A 24,158-nucleotide genomic window follows, 5' to 3' on the forward strand; every position below is an offset into this window, starting at 1 on the left:
TGGGTTAAAAGTAATAGTTCAAAGTGCTCTGAAATCCACACACAGACCCCTGCCTGGTTTGCACTTAAGAGTTTTGCCAGCGTAGTTGTGTCAGTTACGGGTGTGAAAAATCACACCACTATGTGCAGGTTGAATTTTGTTATGTGCAGCACCAATCTTGAGGGATGTGTGCCATCAGTGCAAACAAACCCCCTAGATATAATATATGTTCTTAAACACTTCATAGGTATGGAGGAAGAAGAAAAAATATGAAAACAAGGGATAATTAATAAGGTGCACTGCCTAAGATGTTTATTTAATATGAAATCAAATACAAAGAAAATTAACACTGCCCTCGGAGTACATGTATTTTATCATCCTTTCTAACAACGCACGCTAGTAAACACACCACAGTGTAGCATACTGAAAACAGCTATAGAAATAAAACAAAGCCATGGCCATTAAGTAAAAGCATAAAAAAATATGCACCAGAGGCCAGGGCTGGATTAACTTTTTGTGGGCCCCCTGGGGAATGATTGTAAAAGGGGCTGGGGGTAAAAGCACAGTGGGGCGGGAGCTAGGGTTGGTCTCTGGAGCAAGGGAGGGGTCAGGGGTAAACTGCAAGCGCAGCAGGGCTGGGGAGGGTGTAAACAGGATCCCCCGCCCCTGCCCACATAGAGCGGGTCCCTACCTAGTTCTAGCCCATTCTCTTTGTCTCTCTCTGCACTGAGCTGCCCCTCCTCCCGCAGCAGCAGGACCAGCCCTCCGGGGTGGGTGTTGGGACTGGGAGGAGCGGCGGCTCATGTGGTTACTCCTATAACCGGACATTTCGTTTCCAGTCAGACTGCTCAGGTCCCATTTTCTACTGGAGTTTCCAGGCTAAAACTGGATACCTGGCAACAGGGCAGCCAGAAAAGCCTGAGGGTTGGGGGTGGGGGGAAGGGCAAGCAATCATTTTTTAAAGTAAGAGGGCTGAGCCTTAAGGGGGGGGACCAAGTGGTGGGGGGGCTGGGGGACTGGAGAGGAGCTAGTGGGCAGGGCCATGGCTGCTGTATTGCCCAGGTAGGGTGGAGACTGTGGGGATCAGCTGACACGGTATCCAGAGCCGGTGCAAGGATATTTTGCACCCTAGGCGAAACTTCCACCTTTCGCCCCCCCGGAGCGTCGCTTATTATAATTTTTCAAAAATGAATACAGTGGAGTCACGTCTTACGCGGGGGTTAGGTTCTCAGGTCAGCACGTAAGAGGAAAATCGCGTATAGTGAAAATTACCATAAAGTACAGTATACACTAGAACAGGGGTCCTCAACCTACCAAAGGTGGCACACGAGCTGATTTTTTTTTTTTTTAAATGGCAGGTTGTGGGTCCCAGCCACCGCTGAGCCTGCTGCCGGTCTGGGGTTCTGTTCACTCAGCTGCCAGCCGGGGTCCCAGCTGGCTGCTCCGCTCAGCCGCCGGTGGCCGAGACCCTGGCTGGCAAGGGGCCGGCGGCCGGAACCCCAGATCGTCAGTGGGCTGAGCAGGGCCGGCGGCCGGGACCCCGGCTGGCCAGGAGCCGGCTCACTGCTGGCCCTGCTCAGCCTGCTGCCGGCTGAGTGAACAGAACCCCAGGTTGGCAGCAGGCTCAGTGGCAGCCTGCAGGACCTACAGCCTGCCATTAAAAAAAAAAAAAAAAAAAAAATCGGCTTGTGTGCCACCTTTGGCACGCGTGCCGTAGGCTGAGGACCCCTGTTCTAGTGTATACTGTACTTTATGGTAATTTTCACTATACGCGATTTTCCTCTTACGGGGTGACTTCAGAACCTAACCTCCATGTAAGATGTGACTCCACTGTAGTGTAAAAAAAAATTTGGGACACCGCTTTTTGGCACCCCCAAATCTCGGGACACCGCTTTTTGACATTGCGTGTGTGTGTCACCAACTCAAAGAGTACAAGCCCTGGAGCACATTGACACCTGGCTTCGGAGTTTGCAGACAGATCCCTACTTCAAAGAGCTTTCAAATAAAGTCTTCATCCCACAAAATACCTAACACCACACCTAGTGCTTCCTAATTCTGAGTCCGTGGGAGTACTTGGAAAAGTGGGAACTATACCAGATAGCAAAGATCTGGCCTTAATGGTTTCCAATACTTCTCCCCCAAACAAATTCTACAATTTAATGGAAATCACTTGTCTGGAATCCAACTCTAATCGAAAGGCCAAACAAATAAACAGCATCCATGGTAAAGTTCTTCCAGTTTTAACAATTTTCCAGGTATTATTAGTAACACAGGATTTTTTTTTTAAATCATTAAAATCACAGTTTTCAGATACCTACAACACTCCAAAAGAATTATGTTGTTAAAAGAATCCTTTTCTTTCTTACCTTAAGCCATTAACACCCATGTAAACTTTGTTTGAACTCTAATCATGCCAATCATGTAGGGGAGATTTAGGTTGGATATTAGGAAAAACTTTTTCACTAAGAGGGTGGTGAAGCACTGGAATGGGTTACCTAGGGAGGTGGTAGAATCGCCTTCCTTAGAGGTTTTTAAGGTCAGGCTTGACAAAGCCCTGGCTGGGATGATTTAGTTGGGTTTGGTCCTGCTTTGAGCAGGGGGTTGGACTAGATACCTCCTGAGGTCCCTTCCAACCCTGATCTTCTATGATTCTAATGTCAGGAGCTAGGCCTAGCCACATGCTTTTGCTCCAGTATTCATTCACTAAAGCCCCAATCCTGCAAACACCTATACATGGGAGCCCTCCTCCACCCAGGGCTGGTGCAACCATTTAGGCGACCTAGGCGGTTGCCTAGGGCAGTAGGATTTGGGGGGGCGCCATTTTCCTCGGCAGCAACTGCGGCAGCCAGATCTTCAGCCGCCCCAGTCGCCACCGGCATTTAGGCGGAAGGAGCTGGGGCAGGGGAGCGTGGGGAGGGCCGCCTGCAGCAAGTAAGGGAGGGGGGGCAGCACGCAGGGGAACTCCCCGCCCCAGCTCACCTCTGCCCCGCCTCCACCCCGAGCACGCCGTGGCTGCTTCACTTCTCCCGCCTCCCAGGCTTGCGGCGCCTAAGCTGATTGGCGCCGCAAGCCGGGGAGGCGGGAGAAGTGAAGCAGTGACAGCGTGCTTGGGGCAGGGGTGAGTGGCTTCACTTCTCCCGCCTCCCAGGCTTGCGGCGCCAACCAGCTTAGGCGCCGCAAGCCTGGGAGGTGGGAGAAGTGAAGCAGCCACGGCGTGCTCGGGGTGCTCGTGCTCATGCGCAGAGCAGGGGTGAGCTGGGGCGGGGCCTCAGGGCGGAGGGTGGGGAATAGGGAGCTGCCGCAAGGGGGGTGCCTCAGGGCAGAGGGGGGGAGCTGCCATGGTGTGGGGAACACCTCAGGGCGGAGGGGGGAGCTGCCGTGGGGGGGCGCGCAAGGTGCAAGTTTCGCCTAGGGCGCGAAACATCCTTGCACCAGCCCTGCCTTCACCTGCATAACTGTTTGCAGGGTCAGTATCTAAGAGAGAGTAAATACCATGAAAGCAGCTTCTTAAAGCCACACCAATCAAAATAAAATCACAGATCTATTTCTTTTAACCTTGGATTGCTGTAATTTACCCATAAATCACTACAACAGAAAGATCAAAGTGTTTTTTCAGTTTATTCACTGTGTGAACTTGACCACAGTTTAGAGCCTGATCCTGCGCTTAAGACCTCACTGCCACCTAACCTGCAGTCTGCACTCTTTAAAAATACTCTCATAACCTCCTCAGAACTCCAGAGGGTGGGTGAGAGTCTGTGGCCTGTGTTGTGCACGAGGTCAGACGAGACCAGAGGTCGGCAAACTACAGTGGCCCGCGGGACCATCCTGCTTGCTTCCGGCCCCTCCCCCGTTCCCCCTTCCCCTGCAGCCTCAGCTCGCTCCGCCGCCGGCGCAAGGCTCTGGGCGGTGGGGCTGGGAGCTCCTGGGGCCTGAGCCGGTGCTCTGAGCTGCGTGGCGGTGGCTGCGGTGTGGCTCGGCTCCAGCTGGGTGGCGTGGCTGTAGCGTCACCAGCCACTTGTGCTCCAGGCAGCGCGGCAAGGGGGCAAGGAGCTGGGGGTGTTGGATAGAAGGCAGGGGAGTTCGGGGTGGTGGTCAGGGGGCGGGGGTGTGGATGGGGGTGGGGCATGGGAATAGGGGGCTGAATGGGGGCAGGGGTCCTGGGGGGACAGTCAGGAAGGGGGGGGGGTTAGATGGGGCAGCAGAGGGCAGTTCCAGGGGCAGTCAGGGGACAGGGAGTGGGGGTGTGTGGATGGGGCAGGGGTCCCGGGGCGGGGCCCTCAGGGAACAGGGGGAGTTGGATGGGGCAGGAATCCCCAGGGGAGAGGGAGGCAGATAGGAGGTGGGGGCCAGGCCACAACCCTCTCCCTTAACCAGCCCTCCATACAATTTCCAAAACCTGATGTGGCCCTCAGGCCAAAAAGTTTGCCTGCCCCTGGACTAGATGATCACAAAGGTCCCTTCTGACCTTAAAGTCTATGGCAGATTATTAACAATTCTCTGCAGAAGCAGCCTAAATACTTTACAATAAAGAAACCACCAATACAAGTGAAGTCAGATCCTGCATTAAAATCTGCTAATGCAGAATCCCTCAGCCCTCTTTACCTTTCTGCTCTGGATCTGTCTCCCGCCAGTCAACCTAAATCTTAGCCCAGGCTTTCTAACATCTCCGGCCGATGTCCACCAGCTGTCAACTCAAACTCGACATGGCCAAAAGCAAGCTCTATTTTGGCTTAGAACTGCAGAGGATTCACTGTTTTGTGTTTGCGCTATAATTCTAACAGTGGAAAATAGCGGGGGTGCCACAGTATTCCTTCCCCATCAGATTATTCCTGGCCTATTTCAGGTCTCGTAATTGTATCAACAAGCGGTTGGTAATTAATACCAGCTGCTCACCCCAGCCTCAGCCTTACCTCAACAACAAGAAAAGGCAAGATGTGCTTGGACTGACCTTGCTCTGATGCATTAATCCAGGAGTTCTCAAACTGGGGGTTGGGACCCCTCAGGGGTTGTGAGGTTATTACATGGGGGGTCGCAAGCTGTCAGCCTCCACCTCAACCCCCGCTTTGCCTCCAGCATTTATAATGGTGTTAAAAGTGTTTTTAATTTATAAGGGGGGGTCGCACTCAGAGACTTGCTATGTGAAGGGTCAGCAGTAAAAAAGTCTGAAAGCCACTGCATTAATCAGACAATGGAGTTTCCCCAGCACCCCACCTCCCATGTAGCCACATCCCCCTCATTCCCCAGAATGCCAACAACCCTCTCCAAACCTTGGCACCTCTCCCTCCCCCCGCCCAGCCTGGGGCTGGGAGAGAGTCCGGTCTCTCCCCGGCACCGGCAGCCGAGCTGGGGGTGCTGAGAGAGTCCAACTCTCTCCTTTCCCTGCCACTGAAGCCCAAGTGGAAGTCAGGATGCCCCAACCCCACCTCACCTCACTCACCACCTATTCCCCCGCACCTACCCCCTATCTCCCCCATCACCTCACCTTCTTCCACATCCTCTCCAGGGTGCAGGAGACACCTAATTAGCGGAGCCACATCTGCGCAGCTCCTCTAATTAGGTGCATGGCCCTTCAGTCTCTCGTGAGCGGTCTCCCAGGGGCGCACCTTAGAGGGAACTGTGCCGCAAACCATCACAGCTAGAGGCAAAAGCTCTAGGGTACACACAGACATAGTGACAAAAACCCCACTGAATAAAATCAAGGTAATTAAATGCCCATAAACTACATTAATGCAGAGTTACGGTGGCCCAGTGCTGCCTCCTGCCCTCCCAGCATGTGATGGGAGCTAAAGTTAAAGTACCTGCCATAACCCCAACACAACCTTAACTCTGCCCCTTCCCTAACCCTGAAGCTGGCACTCGCCACTGTAAGGCTGGTGCAAAGGTTTACAAACTACAAAGGTCATTGGTATCTTCTCCATCTCAGGAAGTTGGATATTATGAAAAACTTTTTCACTCAGAGAGTGGTGAAGCACTGGAATGGGTTCTCTAGGGAGGTGGTGAAATCTCCTTCCTTAGAGGTTTTTAAAGTCAGGCTTGATAAAGCCCGGGCTGGGATGATTTAGTTGGGTTTGGTCCTGCTTTGAGCAGGGGGTTGGACTAGATACCTCCTGAGGTCCCTTCCCACCCTGATATTCTATGATTCTAAGTCTTCAGGTCAAGACTGGAAGATGATTTTATCCAAACCAGGTATTCAGCTCAACTTGGCAGTAACTGGAAGATATCCTGTGGCCTGTGTTACAGAAGAGGTCAGACCAGATGACCTAATAGTCACATCTGGCCATAAAAACCTAGACATCTACGAGAGATATGAAAAGAACCGTCACTGTTTGTGTTGCACAGATGGGAATACCGGCCATTTATCTGCATGCCCACCAGCTGTGTGCAATCCGTCATCTCTAGCTAGAATACGATGCTGGATGGATTACTGGGAGCAGCTTGGCAGAGCTGTGACTGTGATAGGAAGGGAGATGCGTGTGGAACTTGGGGGAACCAAGTCTGCCTCATTTCTGTGCTGAGTGTTGTAGGTTGTGTCAGTGAAGGTGCACAAGGGCGTGTTCTTGTCATGGAGACTGTCAGCAGCCAGGTGGCATATGTATAAAAAGCAACAAAGAGTCCTGTGGCTCCAATACGTCTGTTAATCTATAAGGTGCCACAGGACTCTTTGTCGCTTTTTACCGATCCAGACTAATCCAGCTACCTCTCTGATATGTGTAAAGAGAAGTTGTTAGACTTTGTGCAGTTCTGCTCCTGTTCCCAGAGTGTTCTGTAGCAGGGGAGGGCAGAGGGCTAGTGCGCATGTCATGGGCTTGCTCTGGTGATGCGGAAACAGGGCAAGGCAGAGGTGGCATTGTGGGGTGTTATAAACCTTAACTCTGCATTTCCCCTTCTAAGAACTGAGGGGACGGGAATCCTTACCCAGCGAGGTCACATTCTCACAGTTCTCCTGCATGACGTCTCTGTAGAGGGCTCTCTGAGCGGGGTCCAGCAGAGCCCCCTCCTTCGCACAGCCTCGAAGGTCACCGGCCCCTGAAAGAGCAAGAGTCCAACACTCAGTACCTGCTGCCCCACTCACAGCCCCACTATTCACGGGGGAGAGGAGCCAATCAAATGGGAGCTCTGAGTAGATCCCACTGAACAGAGTCCCACCCCCACCCTGCTCAGAGTATCCAGAAAACACCAGGGTGAGGGGATGAAGAGAGAGCCCCTTGTCTCTCCCAGCAGATCCATCACACACCTACTAGCCACCGACATGCAGGCAATGGAGCCCCTAGCAGGGCCCAGGGAGAGCTGCCTGGTAGGAAGAGAAGGGAGAATCAATACTTTTAGGGGAAATGGGGACAGGATCTCCTTGGAACCGATGATCCATATGTGACACTGAGAGAGAAAAGGGGCAGAACTAGAGAGAATTTCTATCAGTGGGTGAGAGGCGAGAGGCACAAACAGGTAAAGGAGCCAATTAACGCCCCCCACTTCTCCCCTCGTCTCTGCCCCCCCCCCAATCCCAGCGGTGCCGGGGGCAGAACAGCGGCTCGGCTCCGGCTCCGGCTCGGGAGGCCCCGGCGCTGCTGGCAGCAGGAGTGGCCACCAGGGAGCAGGTTCCCGGGGGCTGCAGCGTCTGAGGCTCCCCGGGGCGGAGAGTCACTTTCCGGCCCGGCCCCCGGGGGCTCTCGCTCACCTGGAGTCTCTGGCTCCGGGGCTGGTTTCCCCTGGAGAACGGCCCCTCCCCGGCTGCCCCGTGCCCGATCTCCGGGCTTTGGTGCCCCCAAGTCCTGCCTCCTCCAGCCCGGCCGCTCCCAGCTGCTCGTGCCCCTTCCCCTGTGTCCTGCAGATACCAGCCCGGCTGCAGCGCTCCCGGCGGGGCCGCGTGTGCGCGGGCAGGTGCTGCAGGACAAGTCACTCCCCATCCCCCAGCTCCTGGGGGGGGGAGGGGGCTGTACCGTGCGAAAAACTGGTCTCGCTTAGCTACTGGAGGGCACTGAGCATGCTCCGTAACATCTGCTGAAGCCACTGCCCTTCCCCCTGCCCTTACTTGGCGCCAGATTCTCCTAACTGCTATTTACAGGGGTTAAAAGGGGGCAAAGGCGGAAAATCGGAGCAGGGGGTTGGCCCGGGTCTGAGCAGGGGGTGGAAAGTGACTGGTCGGGGAGGGGGGCGGTGAAGCAGCTGGAGGCACGGTTGGGATAGGGACTGAAGGGCAAAATCAGGGTGGGGGGGAGGAACTGGGGGTCAGCTCCCGGGTGAGGCGCTGCCTGAGGGTGACCGGGCAAAACCCCGGCACAGGCAGCGGGGGGAACAGTTACACTCCAGCGCGACCCCAGTGCTTGCAGTAATAGGCTGTGGGGAGCAGAGGGGCTTTTTGATTTCCCCTCCCCCCTCTCGGCATGGGCTTCCCAGGCACAGGCACCCCAATGCCCAGTCACTGCCGCTCCTCTCTGGCTGGTGTCACCTCCTGAGGTGCTGCATTGAAGGGCCACTGGCCCCAGGGAGCTGTCAGGGGACTGAACAGCCTGTGTCTCGGGCTGGCTGAGGAAGGAGCGATGCAAAGGGATGACTGCAGAAGAGAGGCTGAGTGAGGAGTGTTTGTGCTCACTGCACATCCAGCACTGACCCATCACACGGCTGGTTCTTGGTGAGACAGTGGCCTTTTCCTCCTGCCCCCAGAATCCCCCACAGAAAAGGTGCCAGGACATTTTTTTTTTTTGGTCATTTCCTAGAGTTTTAAAGCTCACAACCGGAGCAAAGAGGGATTGCACCATGTGGAGCCGTTCTGAGCTCCACAGGCTCATCAGCAGAACAGGGCCATTCGCTGCCCCACATACGGACCTCTGCCCCTTGAGCTAGTAGCACAACTGAGAGCAGTCGGCTGTTCTCCTGCATGTGGGCCAGGCACTAGAGGGGGTGAGACAGAGGATGCTGCGGAGTCAATACCACCTAGATGACAAAGTTTAGCCCGGACAGGGAAATTAGCTGGTTAAATGGGACATGAGGAAAACAGAGACGTTGTCGCCATTGGAGTAAAAGAAGTTCACATTGGCTGAGGATCTGGCCCATTTACTCGAATGGAGGCAGGATGATTAACATCAGCTGGGGATCTTGTCTTTCCCCCAATCCTGATCACAGACCCTAACAGCTGTTGCTGCCCCTCAGTCCCAGCTGTGAGGGGGGTGAAGCCCTTTCATTCTGCAGTGCCTCGTTCCCATACAACTGAGGGACTTCAGCTGCCCTCTGTCCCCAGGCCCCTCACTCCCACTACAGCTCATAGTGCTCCATGGGGCCTTCTGCCAGGAGAGGTTCATTGCAGGGGGATGGGTCCCTGTTTGCCTGTTCTCTCTAGCTAGGACTGTCCAGGGTGCCCAGAACTGGGGTGTCAGAGCGCCGTGGTCCTGTGTGGAGCTGCCATTCACCTTCCCCTCCTTTGGTCTCCTCTTGCCTTGAATCCAGCCTTTTTTCTCTCTCCACCATCATCCTAAACATGCCGCACTTGCCTCCTGCCTCCTGTGTTACAGAAGAGGTCAGACCAGATGACCTAATAGTCACATCTGGCCATAAAAACCTAGACATCTACGAGAGATATGAAAAGAACCGTCACTGTTTGTGTTGCACAGATGGGAATACCGGCCATTTATCTGCATGCCCACCAGCTGTGTGCAATCCGTCATCTCTAGCTAGAATACGATGCTGGATGGATTACTGGGAGCAGCTTGGCAGAGCTGTGACTGTGATAGGAAGGGAGGTGCATGTGAAACTTGGGAGAACCAAGTCTGCCTCATTTCTGTGCTGAGTGTTGTACGTTGTGTCAATGAAGGTGCACAAGGGCGTGTTCTTGTCATGGAGACTGTCAGCAGCCAGGTGGCATATGTATAAAAAGCAACAAAGAGTCCTGTGGCTCCAATACGTCTGTTAATCTATAAGGTGCCACAGGACTCTTTGTCACTTTTTACCGATCCAGACTAATCCAGCTACCCCTCTGATATGTGTAAAGAGAAGTTGTTAGACTTTGTGCGGTTCTGCTCCTGTTCCCAGAGTGTTCTGTAGCAGGGGAGGGCAGAGGGATAGTGCGCATGTCATTGGCTTGCTCTGGTGATGCGGAAACAGGGCAAGGCAGTGTCCCTGCTGTAGGTAAATAGGCTTCTCTGTAACCTCTGCCTGCTTCCCCCACTCCATTTCCTCACCATTCATAGAATATTAGGATTGGAAACCCTAGTCCAACCCCCTGCTCAAAGCAGGACCAACACCAACTAAATCATCCCAGCCAGGGCTTTGTCAAGCCTGACCTTAAAAACCTCTAAGGAAGGAGATTCCACCCCGCCCCCCCCGCTAAGGAACCCATTCCAGTGCTTCACCACACTGCTAGTGAAAAAGTTTCTCCTAATATCCAACCTAAACCTCCCCCACTGTTCTGTCATCTGCTACCTCTGAGAACAGTCTAGATCAGCGGTAGGCAACCTATGGCACGGGTGCCGAAGGTGGCATGCGAGCTGATTTTCAGCTGCACTCTCACTGCGCGGGTCCTGGCCACCAGTCCGGGGGGCTCTGCATTTTAATTTAATTTTAAATGAAGCTTTTTAAACATTTTAAATATCTTATTTACTTTAGATACAACAATAGTTTAGTTCTATATTATAGACTTATAGAAAGAGACCTTTTAAAAACATTAAAGTGTATGACTGGCATGCAAAACCTTAAATTAGAGTGAATAAATGAAGACTCGGCACAGCACTTCTGAAAGGTTGCCGACCCCTGGTCTAGATCCCACCTCTTTGGAACCCCCGCTTCAGGTAGTTGAAAGCAGCGATCAAATCCCCCCTCATTCTTCTCTTCTGCAGACTAAATAATCCCAGTTCCCTCAGCCTCTCCTCATAAATCATGTGCTCCAGCCCCTTAATCATTTTTGTTGCCCTCCGCTGGACTCTTTCCAATTTTTCCACATCCTTCTCGTAGTGTGGGGCCCAAAACTGGACACAGTACTCCAGATGAGGCCTCACCAATGTCGAATAGAGGAGAATGATCACATCCCTCAATCTGCTGGCTATGTCCCTACTTATACAGCCCAAAGTGCCATTAGCCTTCTTGGCAACAAGGGCAACTGCTGACTCATATCCAGCTTCTCGTCCACTGTAACCCCTAGGTCCTTTTCTGAAGAACTGCTGCCCAGCCATCCGGTCCCTAGTCTGTAACAGTTAATGGGATTCTTCCGTCCTAAGTGCAGGACTCTGCACTTGTCCTTGTTGAACCCAGTCAGCTGACTGGTCGGGGAGGGGAGCGGTGAAGCAGCTGGAGGCAGTATCCAATTCCTACCCTCTAGCGTATTTACCACTCCTCCCAGTTTAGTGTCATCTGCAAACTTGCTGAGGGTGCAATGCATCCCATCATCCAGATCATTAATGAAGATATTGAACAAAACTGGCCCCAGAACCGACCCTTGGGGCACTCCGCTTGATACTGGTCCAACTATACATGGAGCCATTTATCACTACCCATTGAGCCCGATGATCTAGCCAGCTTTCTATCCACCTTATAGTATATGTCTTTAACTTGCTGGCAAGAATACTGTGGGAGACTGTATCAAAAGCTTTGCTAAAGTCAAGGAATAACACATCCACTGCTTTCCCCTCATCCACAGACCCAGTTACCTCCTCAAAGAAGGCAATTAGGTTAGTCAGGCATGACTTGCCCTTGGTGAATCCCTGCTGACTGTTCCTGATCACTTTCCTCTCTTCTAAGTGCTTCAAAATTGATTCCTTGAGGACCTGCTCCATGATTTTTCCAGGGACTGAGGTGAGTCTGACTGGCCTGTAGTTCCCTGGATCCTCTTCCTTCCCTTTTTAAAAGATGGGCACTACAATAGCCTTTTGCCAGTCATCCGGGACCTCCCCTGATTGCCATGAGGTTTCAAAGATAATGACCAATGGCTCTGCAATCACATCCGCCAACTCCTTTAGCACCCTTGGATGCAGCGCATCCAGCCCCATGGCTTTGTGCTCATCCAGCTTTTCTAAATAGTCCTGAACTACTTCTTTCTCCACAGAGGGCTGGTCACCTCCTCCCCATGCTGTGCTGCCCAGTGCAGCAGTCTGGGAGCTCACCTTGTTCGTGAAGACAGAGGCAAAAAAAGCACTGAGTACATTAGCTTTTTCCACATCCTCCATCACTAGGTTGCCTGTCCCACACTTTCCCTGACCGTCTTCTTGTTCTAACATACCTGAAGAAACTCTTCTTGTTACTCTTAACATCCCTTGCTAGCTGCAACTCCAAGTGTGATTTGGCCTTCCTAATTTCACTCCTGCATGCCTGAGCAAGATTTTTATACTCCTCCCTGGTCATTTGTCCAATCTTCCACTTCTTGTAAGCTTCATTTTTGTGTTTAAGATCAGCAAGTGGTATCTCCCACCGTGTGAGGTCAGTATGTTTCGGTGGCATTCCCCACTGACCCAGTGGCAGATGACTCCATCACTGTTAGGGCACTGGGTCAGGGCCTGGTGGAGTCGGGTCGGCCCAGGCCTCCATACCTGGGCCACTGTCGCCCCCCTACCCCCGGTGACGGCCTCCTGAGTATTGGCTGCTAGGCCATGCTGCCCTGTGTCTTAGGGCTGCTATCTGGGCTCTGGTTGCCAGGCCATGCTGCCCTGAATGCAAGGGCCGCAGTATTGACTCTGGCCTCTAGACCGCGCTGCCCTGTACCTGAGGGCTGCCATGCGACCCTGACCCTCACTGTGGCGTGACCCAGTAGAATCTGGTAGGCTATAAGCGCGGTAACAGCATGCTCCCTGCCCACCGCGACAGGCCGGGACATACATGTGCACTGCGCCAAGGGACACGGCCTACACGTACATCGCACCAGGGGACAGTCTGCCCCTCCCAGCACAGACAATTTGTACTTGCTGATACTGGAAGGGCACAATGTTGCCTCTGGGAGGAACCTTCCAGCCCCATGTCCCAGGCCAGGGCAGCCCCTCACGCCAGCTCCTGAGGGTGGGATAGCTCAGTGGTTTGAGCATTGGCCTGCTAAACCCAGGGTTATGAGTTCAATCCTTGAGGGGGCCACTTGGGGATCTGGGGCAAAAATCAGTACTTGGTCCTGCTTGTGAAGGCAGGGGGCTGGACTCGATCAGGGCTGGCTCCAGAGCCCAGCGGGGCAAGCACCCGCCTGGGGCGGCCCTTTCCCGGGGGGGCGGCAGGCTGGGCCGGTGGACTTGCCGCAGTCATGCCTGCGGGAGGTCCACCGGAGCCGCGGGAGCAGCGGACCTGCCGCAGGCATGACTGCGGACGGTTCGCTGGTCCCGCGGCTCGGCTGGACCTCCCGCAGGCATGACTGCGGCAGCTCAACCGGAGCCGCCGGACCAGCGAACCGCCCGCAGCTGCGGGAGGTCCAGCCGAGCCACGCGACCAGCGGACCCTCCGCAGTCATGCCCGCGGGAGGTCCGCTGCTCCCGCGGCTCCGGTGGACCTCCCGCAGGCATGACTGCGTGGGGCGGCCAAATTTGTAGAGCCGCCCCTGGACTCGATGACCTTCTGAGGTCCCTTCCAGTTCTAGGAGATTGGTATATCTCCAATTATTTATGTAAGGAATGGGGATCATATGGCTCTAGGCCAGCCCTGGCCCAGGGAGACTCTCAGCATCAGTGTCTCCCTGGAGCTCCTGTGCCCTCACAGGCATCTCAGCAAGAGAGGGGCGTGGGAACTTGGCCTGAGCAGAGGGACCCTGCTCCAGGCACCTATGTGGAGTGAATTTAGGTGCCCGGAGCAGGGTCCCTCTGCTCAGCCCATGTGGAGTGGAGGGGGTGGGACAGAGCCACTTCTCCCACCGGCTGAGATACCCGCTTCCACCAACCCCTCATCAGGCAGACAGACACACTGCCCCTGGCCCACCCCCACTACTCCTGAAAGCCTGCGCTGGGGAGCTCATTTTCCCTTGTGTGAGCCTCCTAGGATGCAGCGAGAGCTGAGATAGGTGTGGCCCCCCCAGCTGGTCCCACATGAGAACCTAAGAGTTAATAAGGCTCCGAGTAGGGCCGGCTGATCTCTAGGGTTCCGGCCCATGTAGCTTATTGGAAGACATGACTCAATATCCCTTGTATACATTTCATTAAAATGAACAAATAAAATGACCAGCACATCTAACTAAATCTAAACCATTAGTAACACCCCCCAGCTGGCTCTGGGGCACACAGTACAATGATCTCGGTCAGGTCAGAGCAGGAAATCACTCAGTTAACAATTATCTTGCTTTAGAATCAAATCATCAGTTCAGCCAAACCATCAGAATTATACAGCAGAAAATCAGCCCTTATAAATCCTGAAACAGGAACCCAAGGAGGCAGCTGTCCATTTAGTTAATCCCAGTCAGAGCACATCCCTGCAATCCACACTCAGCTGCTTGAAGATATCAACACTAACACCAATTTATTGTTCATATTTAAGCCACAAGTTCAGAGCTTCTGCCTTAGATCTCCCCAGTGTGTGGCTAACCTTCTCCCAGCGGCTTCCACAGATAAAACCTTAATACACAGGTTTTTAACAGTATGTATCCGACAGCTTAGGTTCTTTGACCACTTTCACAGAACGAGGAGCACATATTCAATCACTTTGTAGGGCAGCATTTTAGGGGTATTTAGGTTTGGGCATTATTCCTTTTAGCTCCTTCCCTGCATGGCTGTGACAGGTTTCAAACACACGTGCATGCACTGAGCCCCACTGTCCCACTGGAGTAGAATAGGAAGGCTGGAATGGCTCCCAGTTGACAAAAACAAAGTCTGAAAAATAGAAAAAGTACCAATCGGATATTGAAATTGACGTGTGATTCCAACGCTGCAGCTCTTTGGACTCCCGTGGAGTAGGAGGTAGAGCTGCAGTCAAGGAGTCAGGCGATGGGGTTGCCGGCTCAGTACTCCACCTTCGCAAGCTCTCTCAGGTACAAGGAGACAGGTCAAGGCTGGCACGGCCTGGTGTTGATGTTACAACTTCCTTCCCCAGAGGGGATCAGTCTGGGAGTCCTGGAACGTCCATCTTTCTGGTGCAAAAGGGCTTCCACCTTTACCTTGGTCTTCATGGTTGAGCATTCTAGCTCACCATGCATTGCAGTCACTTGCCTGAAGTCTACAGGCAAATGAGGAGTGAGGGACACCTTGGTTACAGACACTGTGGCCTGATCCATTTCACACGAGGCAGACTTTGGGCTATCGTCAGTTTGGAAGAGTTTTCTTAAAATATCGATTGCTGCGAACCCCATGCACTCTGGAGGTTTGAAGCCCAAAGATCTCCAAAATAAAATAAATTCAAAGACCATTGTGGAGAGGTTTCCATACCCTGGCTTGAGGGTTAAAAGGATGAACTGTGACCATGAGCTTCCTCAAAAAAGGAAAAGGGGTTTCAGCTCCTATAAAAATAACAGAAAAACTACCTATTAGCTCGTGCATCCATTGCCATTCATAAAAAGAACCATGGGCCTCTCCTGACAGATGTTATACATCTTCGCTTTGCAGAGAAGTGGGGAAATCAGTGATCCAGTCAGTCTAATTGGGTAAAAGGTTACACAACTTGTCTCCTTAAGTAATTTTACTTTAGAGCTTGTCAAAACAAATTCCATTTGAAATAACCAATATCTGGGTCTGTGTTCTCCTGTACACTATGTTCTCCTGTACACTATTTCTCTCACACATTTTCCCAGCTCAGCCTTGGAGTTATGGTGTATTTCAGAATCTATTTGTCAAAAAAAAATTCACCAGAATCTTTTTTTTTTTTGGTCTGTATTGTTAGAGACATACTTTCTGACAGATAATATGAAATTACCAAAATAATTGAAGCTGGCATGATTACATTGTGTTATTTTGACACACAAAATATGCCGATTTTAAAAATATTGTGCGCAGAATTTTTATTTTTTGATGCAGAATTCCCCCAGGAGTAATACACACCTGCAGCAGAATCCCTGTAAATCACCAAAGGAGCAGAATCTATTAAAAAATAAATAGTGTGCGGCTACTGATTTCATTGTAGTGAATATTTGCAGAATCTACCAAGCGCAAGTTCACCAAAAATGACACTTCTGTTTTCTCCACATCAACACAGACAGGGAAAGCGTTTCCCAAATCATAGGCCACACACACCCAATTATTTCAGTTAGTTGCACAATTTGGGTGTGCTGTTCACCATTTCACAGCGGAGCCCTAAACCCACTCCCGTTTCCTTGGTAGCACACCCGATGGCTTGGAGCATCCTCTCCTGGTGAGTGAACTGCACTTGAGCTTCTTCTGTGTCATCATGCAGCGGTGGGGGAAAGATAAAAATAAAATAAGACAGTAATTGTTTAGCAAACAGTCATTTGTCCCAAAGTCCCTGATAAATCTGCGCTACTGCCTGGAGAACAACACTAATATTCAGTTATGTGACCAAATGGCCTCCAGGAGAGAGCGAAAAACCCACAACACAGAGTCAATTTCTTGTTCGTACAAAATGAAATGCCAGAGCAGGTTACATTTGATTACTCAGAAATCAAGACAGCATATTTCCCCGTCACCTTCTCCTCTGATCCATTCAAACCTGCTTCACTCAACAGCACTTCATTATTATGGAGTCGTGTTATTTAGAAAAAAAAACATTGTAATAGGGAAAAACTGCCGACCTTCTCATCTGCAAATGAGCCCAGCTCAGGAGGAAAAAGCCCAGAAGTGGTTCTGTCAATAGACAGAAACTGGGATTTAAACTGGGAATGATCACACTGTGTTTGGGATTCATTGGAATTCCCCATCCTTCATCTCCAGCCCTAACGAGTTGGATTTAGGATCAAATTGCTATTATGATGCTTGGAAGGTGGAAGGGAATACAGATGGATAAACTCCATTGTGGCTCAGATGGAACCCGGTGTTGTTGGAGTGGTGATGGGGAAGGAGGGAATCCCTCCAACTCACCCCATTTCCTTCTGGTGTAGCAAAGGCCAAAAAGATACATTTGTCCCACTCCTGCTCCTCCTTTTTGTTATATTGAAATAGATTTTCTATAAGGGAAATGGTAAAAAGAAAAATACCTGCTGCCCAGCACAACCTGGACCGGCGTGAGAACAACTGGGGATGAGACAATCTGTTGCCAAAACAGACCTTGGTGACTAACAATCGCATGGTGACAGTATAAATGTGATGCTCAGGGCTCGTCCAGACCAGGAAAATTGGTGTTGATTAGGACAGGTCAAAGGGGAAGGTGCTAGGTAACCCCACCCCTGTGCCTGGGCTATGTCAGCACGGCACATATAGTGGTGCGCTTACATTAGGCTGGAAAATCCTAGAGGAGACAAAGCCCAGATCAGTTTTAGCTCCATTTAGCTACTTGAGGTCACCCCTATTTCCCCCACCTAGGGCTGAGGGAAACTCCTGGCCGGAGGGACACACACTTCCAAGACTCCCAGGAGAAAGGAGGTGGTAGAAAGGACCGCGGGATTCACCCCCGAGAAGGCCAACCTGCAAAAAGGCAAAAGTGGGGAACTTACGTGAGGGAGCTGAGAGAACAGGGTGACACAAACGGTGCAAACAAACCAATAGGTCACTGTGTGGGAATTAGCATATGTGTTTAAAAAAAAAAATCTTTTCTCTGCCCTACACAAAGTTTTGATGCTGTCACTCTCTCCGGTGGAGACTCTGATGTCTATTCAGGTGTGAGCTGCGGAGGAAACTTTTCCTGCACACCGAGCATCGATAGGGTCTCTCTCCCGTGTGAATTCTCTGATGGATTATAAGGGCTGAGCTCACACTGAAGCCTTTCCCGCACTCACAGCACTGATAAGGGGTTTCTCCTGTGTGGCTTGTCTGATGGGCGCTAAGGTTTGATTTCTGACTGAACTGTCTCCCGCACTCACAGCACTCATAGGGGCGCTCTCCTGTGTGGACTCTCTGATGTCTATTAAGGTCTGACTTGACAGTGAATTTTTTCCCGCATTCTCGGCATTCATAGGGCCGCACTCCTGTGTGGACCCTCTGATGTGTAATAAGGGCTGATCTCTGAGTGAAAGTTTTCCCACACTCAGAGCATTTATAGGGGATCTTTCCCGTGTGGATTCTCTGATGTCCAAGAAGATCTGACTTGACAGTGAAGCTTTTCCCGCACTCACAACATTTATACGGTCGCTCCCCTGTGTGGATCCTCTGATGTCTAATAAGGGCTGAGCTCTGAGTGAAGCTTTTCCTGCACTCACTGCATTCATGGGGCCTCTCTCCTGTGTGGATTCTCTGATGATTAATTAGGTCTGAGTTGACAGTGAAGCTTTTCCCGCACTCGCAGCACTCATAGGGCCTCTCTCCTGTGTGGATCCTCTGATGTATAATAAGACCTGAGCTCCGAGTGAACTGTTTCCCGCACTCACTACATGTGTAGGGTCGCTCTCCCGTGTGGGCCCTCTGGTGATTAATAAGGGCGGAGCTGTCAGTGAAGGTTTTCCCGCACTCGCTGCATTCATAGGGTCGCTCTCCCGTGTGGATCCTCTGGTGTCTAGTGAGGGCGGAGCTCAGAGTGAACTGTTTCCCACACTTGCCGCACTCATGGGGTCTCTCCCCTGAGTGGATCCTCTGATGCCGAACAAGGTGGGAGCTCTGGATGAAAGTTTTCCCGCACACCCCACATCCATAGGGCCTCTCTCCTGTGTGGATTCGCTCATGTTTCATAAGGTCTGAGCGGCTACTGAAGTGTTTCCCACACTCGGTGCATGTGATTTTTCTTTCTCCTGTGGGTGTTCTCTGCTGGGCTTTGATTTCCTTGACGTCTGATAGAGTCTCCTGACAATTAAGGGATTTACCAAGTTTCTCGCCTAGCTGGTTTCCCTGCTGCGTCTCTGGCCTGTGCTGGCAATCAGAGGCTTTTCTCTGCACATGAAGCCTGGACACATTCCCTTGGGATCCTTGCGATAATCCCCCGCGTGCTTCCACTTGCTCAGCTTCTTTCTGCTGAGGATTCAGTTCCTCGTTCTCACTCACCATCCCAGCACCTGCTGGGACACAGGGAGAAATGTCAGAAACGGGTGGAAAAGGGGAAATCAAAGCAAAATTTGACCCGGAGAGACAGAAAAACCCTAATAGCTGAATTCTCCTAAACCCTTCTCCTTAGGGGACAGAGGAGGGGAACAATTCTGCCTCCACATCCCATCAGGGAGGGAGCTGCTGGTGGGTGTCCGTGAGGATGGGTAGGAAGCCGTGAGCGATAGCTGCCCATAGGATACAAGCCCTCCTGGGGATACTCCTGAACTCAGAAAGCTCCCAAGGCCTTTTAAGGGAGTCCCAGCTCTTTCCTTCAGCCACGGAGCATTTTTGAATTGGGTTAATGATCCCTCACCTGCGCAGGCGCCTCTCAGGATCTCTCCTTCCTCTGACCCCTGGAGATCCAGGACCCACGGCTCCTCCCCTCGTTCCAGCTGGGAGATCACATCAGGTTTGGAAACGGGAAACCCTGCACAGGGGACAGAAAACAAGGGAGATCAGGGGAGTTCATGGGACATTTCTCACAAAGAGTCTATTGGTTTAACCCCATCCCATTTTAAAGCTGTCAAATCCCGGGGGCAGTTCCTCAGGTGCTCAAAGGTGCAGTACACTCTGCGTATGAGGGATTTAACTATCCCCATCTCTGCTGGGAACACACCCAGCCAGACACTGCTCGTAGAATCATAGAATATCAGGGTTGGAAGGGACCTCAGGAGGTATCTAGTCCAATCCCCTGCTCAAAGCAGGACTAAGCCCCAACTAAATCATCCCAGCCAGGGCTTTGTCAAGCCAGGCTTTAAAAACCTCCAAGGATGGAGAGTCTACCACCTCCCTAGGGAACCCATTCCAGTGCTTCATCACCCTCCTAGTGAAATAGTGTTTCCTAATATCCAACCTACACCTCCCCCACTGCAACTTGCTCCTTGTTCTGTCATCTGTCACCACTGAGAACAGCTGAGCTCCAGCCTCTTTGGAACCCCCCTTTGGGTAGCTGAACGCTGCTATCAAATTCCTCCTCACTCGTCTCTTCTGCAGACTAAATAACCCCAGTTCCCTCAGCCTCTCCTTGTAAGTCATGTGCTCCAGACCCCTGACCATTTTTGTTGCCCTCCACTGGACTCTCTCCTATTTGTCCACATCCCTTCTGTAGTGGGGGGGGACCAAAACTGGACACAATACTCCAGATGTGGCCTCACCAGTGCTGAATAGAGGGGAATAATCACTCCCCTCACTCTGCTGGCAGTGCTCCTACTAATGCAGCCCAATATGCCATTGGCCATCTTGGCAATGCAGCTCCTAAGAGACAGAGTCAGTAACTTCGTGTTCCGGGAAGTAAAGACTCCGGCTAGAGGGGAACTCACCCTGGATCTGCTTCTTAAGCACAGAGAGAACCCCAGAGACAATGGGAGAGTCGTATGAAAGCCGGGACTGGTGAGCACGGGCTGGTGGGATTCAGCGCAGTAAGGAAAAGGAGGGACGGCAGTGGGGAGCGGGTGCCACTGAATGTCGTATCTCAGGGCTTGTCTACACTTGAGACACTGCGACTGTCCTGCTGTACTGCATCAGTGTAGACACTCGCTACAGCAACGAGAAAGGTTCTCCCCTGAGCATAGGTCACCCACCTCCGCGAGAGGCAGTAGCTAGCTCGACGGAAGCATTATTTTCTGTTTAAAAACAACCTATTCTAACTACCCTAAATTCCATGTTTATCTGGATTCTCTTGAAATTAGCTGGGCAACGTTTTCATGGGCATGCAAGGAAAGGTTAGTGGGTCAAATATGGGGAGGTTTGTTAAAGAGGTTCCTAAGATACAGCCCCTCCACCCCCTTTGGCAGCTTTCTACAAAAATCATCTTCCTCTTGTCATATTTCCTTACACAGAGCTGGGGCCGAAGCTACGGTTCTCATTGTCCCCGGACTGATCTCCGTCACTTGGCATTTCTCCCAGGTAGTACGCAGCCCCCACTGCCTCTTCGGGTTGGCTCAAGAGGGTCTATGCTGCGGCCATTGAACCTAAACCCCACCCCTGAATTTGAGATGGAGCCCAACTGCTGATAGTTTCAGGCAACGTGTGTTGTGCTTTTTTCTTGCATTCTGCAGAAGTTCCTGTTGGAAGTTTTCCCCTCTGATTACAAAATATCTGGGTTCAGAGTCCTATTTTCATGTGCTCTAAAGTCCACATGCAGAATCATAGAATCATAGAACTTAAGATCAGAAGGGACCATTATGATCATCTAGTCTGACCTCCCGCAAGATGCAGGCCACAAAAGCTGACCCACCCACTCCTGAAATAATTCTCTCCCTTGACTCAGCTGTTGAAGTCCCCAAATCCTGATTTAAAGACTTCAAGTAGCAGATTTAAAGACTTCAAGTAGCAGAGTCTTCCCGGTCTGTACTTACAAGTTTTGCCAGCATAGCACTGGCAGTTAGGGGTGTAAAAATCACACCACTAACCATCACAGCTGGGCCGGGAAAAGCTGTAAGGTAGACACAGTTACAGTGGCAAAAAGGGCATTAAGAAAAAAAATCAGGGTAAAATACCCATAAAGTACATTAATGCAGAGTTATGGTTGCCCAGCGTGGCCTCATGTCCTCTCAGCATGTGGATGGGAGCTAAACCTAAACCTCTGAAAACTAGAAAATGATGCCACCTGCAACACAACCTTAACTCTGCCCTTCCCTAATCCTTGAGTTGGCACTAACCACTGGAAACAGTTCAGGAAGGCTGGTGCAAAGGTTTACAAACTACGAAGATCAGTGGCATCTTCTCCAGCTCAGGAAGTCTTCAGGTCAAGACTGGATCCCTTTCCGGAAGATGATTTAGCCAAACACAAGGCTATATCTGGATGAAATTCTGTAGCCTGTGTTATACAGCAGGCCAAACTGGATGAACGAATAGTCCTTTCTGGACATAAAATCTGAGTCTACAACAGACACAAGGAAGGACTAAGAACATGCCATTGTTTGTGTTGCGTTCCACAGATTGGAACACCGGCATTTATCCACATGCCCTCCAGTTGTGTGCAATGTGTCAGCTGTAATTGAAAGGAGGATGGATTCGTTGGAGCAGCTTGGCAGAGCTGAGACTGTGGGATGAAGAGAGGTACATGTGAACCCCGAGGGACCTAGCCTGCCTCATTTCTGTGCTGTGTGTTGCAGGTTGTGTCAGTGAAGGTGCACAAGGGTGAGTTCTTGTCGTGGAGATTGCCAGCAGCCTGGGGGCATACGTGCTAGCGGACTCCAAGGTCGATCAATGGCAAAGTGAAGACAACAACTCCGAAGGAAACCTCACGGGGAGGGGAGGGGAGTGTGTAGCAAGGAGGTGTGGCCTCCTCCGAGCTAGACCCAGAGGGACTGTAACCCGCCCCTTGGGCTTCAGAACCAGAAAAGCCATGCCCACCCCACCGGACGTGGAGGGGCGGGACAGTAAGCGGAAGTACAAAAGGCTGGCCCTTATTTGTGCTGGTGCTGCCAAGGGAGATGGATGCTTCCCCCTGTTGCCGGAGCAGGACATCGAGGAGGAGCTCCCAGGACTGCCACTGGATGCCTGGCCAGAGCTCCCAAGGCTGCTGGCTGAGCAAGGTGCTGACATACCCCTGGGGCTACCACTGACCACTCATCGCAGGGAGACAGAGGACACCTACAGCACGGAGGTACCAAACTCGGCTAGACGACCCTCTGGTTGTTGTACTGCACCTGTGCTCTGTTCCCAAAGTGTTCTGTAGCAGGGGAGGGTCTCAGGCAGCGTGTGTGTCACTGGCATGCTGGGGTGATGCTGAAACAGGGCAGAGCAAAGGTGGCATTGTGGGGTGTTGTGAACATTAACTCTTCATTTCCCCTTCTAATAACCGAGGGGACAGGAACCCTTACCCAGCGAGGTCACATTCTCACAGTTCTCCTGCATGACATCCCAGTAGAGGGCTCTCTGAGTGGGGTCCAGCAGAGCCCACTCTTCCCTGGTGAAATACACAGCCACCTCCTCGAAGGTCACCAGCCCCTGAAAGAGCAAGAGTCCAACACTCAGTACCTGCTGCCCCACTCACAACCCCACTATTCGTGGGGGAGAGGAACATAAGAACGGCCGTACTGGGTCAGACCAAAGGTCCATCTAGCCCAGCACCCTGTCTTCTGACAGTGCCAGGTGCCCCAGAGGGAATGAACAGAACAGGTAATCATCAAGTGACCCATCCCCTGTTGCTCATTCCCAGCTTCTGGCAAACAGAGGCTAGGGACACCATCCCTCCCCATCCTGGCTAATAGCCACTGATGGACCTGTCCTCCATGAACTTCTCTAGGGTTTTTTTTTTTTTAATCTTTGTTATAGTCTTGGCCTTCACAACATCTTCTGGCAAGGAGTTCCACACACTGACTGTGCGTTGTGTGAAGAAATACTTCCTTTTGTTTGTTTTAAACCTGCTGCCTATTGATTTCATTTGGTGACTCCTAGTTCTTGTGTTATGAGAAGGATTAAATAACACTTCCTTATTTACTTTCTCCACACCAGTCATGGTTTTATAGACCTCTAGCATATCCCCCTTTAGTCGTCTCTTTTCCAAGCTGAAAAGTAACAGTCTTATTAATCTCTTCTCATACGGAAGCCGCTCCATGCCCCTAATCGTTTTTGTTGCCCTTTTCTGAACCTTTTCCATTTTCAATATATCTTTTTTGAGATGGGGCGACCACATCTACACACAGTATTCAAGATGTGGGCATCCCATGGAATTATATACAGGCAATATATTTTCTGCCTTATTATATATCCCTTTCTTAATTATTCCCAACATTCTGTTTGCTTTTTTGATGCTGCTGCACATTGACTGGATGTTTTCAGAGAACTATCCACAATGACTCCAAAATCTCTGTCTTGAGTGGTAACAGTTAATTTAGACCCCACGATTTTATGTGTATTTGATATTATCTTTTCCAATGTGCATTACTTTGCATTTATCAACACTGAATTTAACACCAGTGTTTTAAATTTTGTTGCCCAGTCACCCAGTTCTGAGAGATCCGTTTGTAGCTCTTCACATTCTGCCTTGGTCTTAACTATTTTGAGTAGTTTTATATCATCTGTAAATGTTATCACCTCACTGATTACCCCTTTTTCCAGATCATTTATGAATATGTTGAATAGGACTGGTCCCAGAACAGACCCCTGGGGGACACCGCTATTTACCTCTCTCCATTCTGAAAACTGACCATTTATTCCTACTCTTTTCCTATA

General features: G+C 51.3%; 1 protein-coding gene across 1 annotated transcript in view; it reads right to left on the bottom strand.

Annotated features, from left to right (window-relative positions):
• Positions 1-24,158, bottom strand: part of LOC123356692 (zinc finger protein 850-like) — a 39,053-nt gene that overhangs the window by 6,897 nt on the left and 7,998 nt on the right. The window contains exons 2-4 of the mRNA XM_045000098.1: positions 22,805-22,931; positions 19,291-19,404; positions 17,612-18,949 (exon numbers count right to left, since the gene is read on the bottom strand). Of these exons, the coding sequence (XP_044856033.1) occupies positions 17,612-18,949; positions 19,291-19,404; positions 22,805-22,931 (1,579 nt within the window). The remainder of the gene's footprint in view (positions 1-17,611; positions 18,950-19,290; positions 19,405-22,804; positions 22,932-24,158) is intronic.

Source organism: Mauremys mutica, chromosome 26 (assembly GCF_020497125.1).
Source record: "Mauremys mutica isolate MM-2020 ecotype Southern chromosome 26, ASM2049712v1, whole genome shotgun sequence".
Taxonomy (NCBI): domain Eukaryota; kingdom Metazoa; phylum Chordata; order Testudines; family Geoemydidae; genus Mauremys; species Mauremys mutica.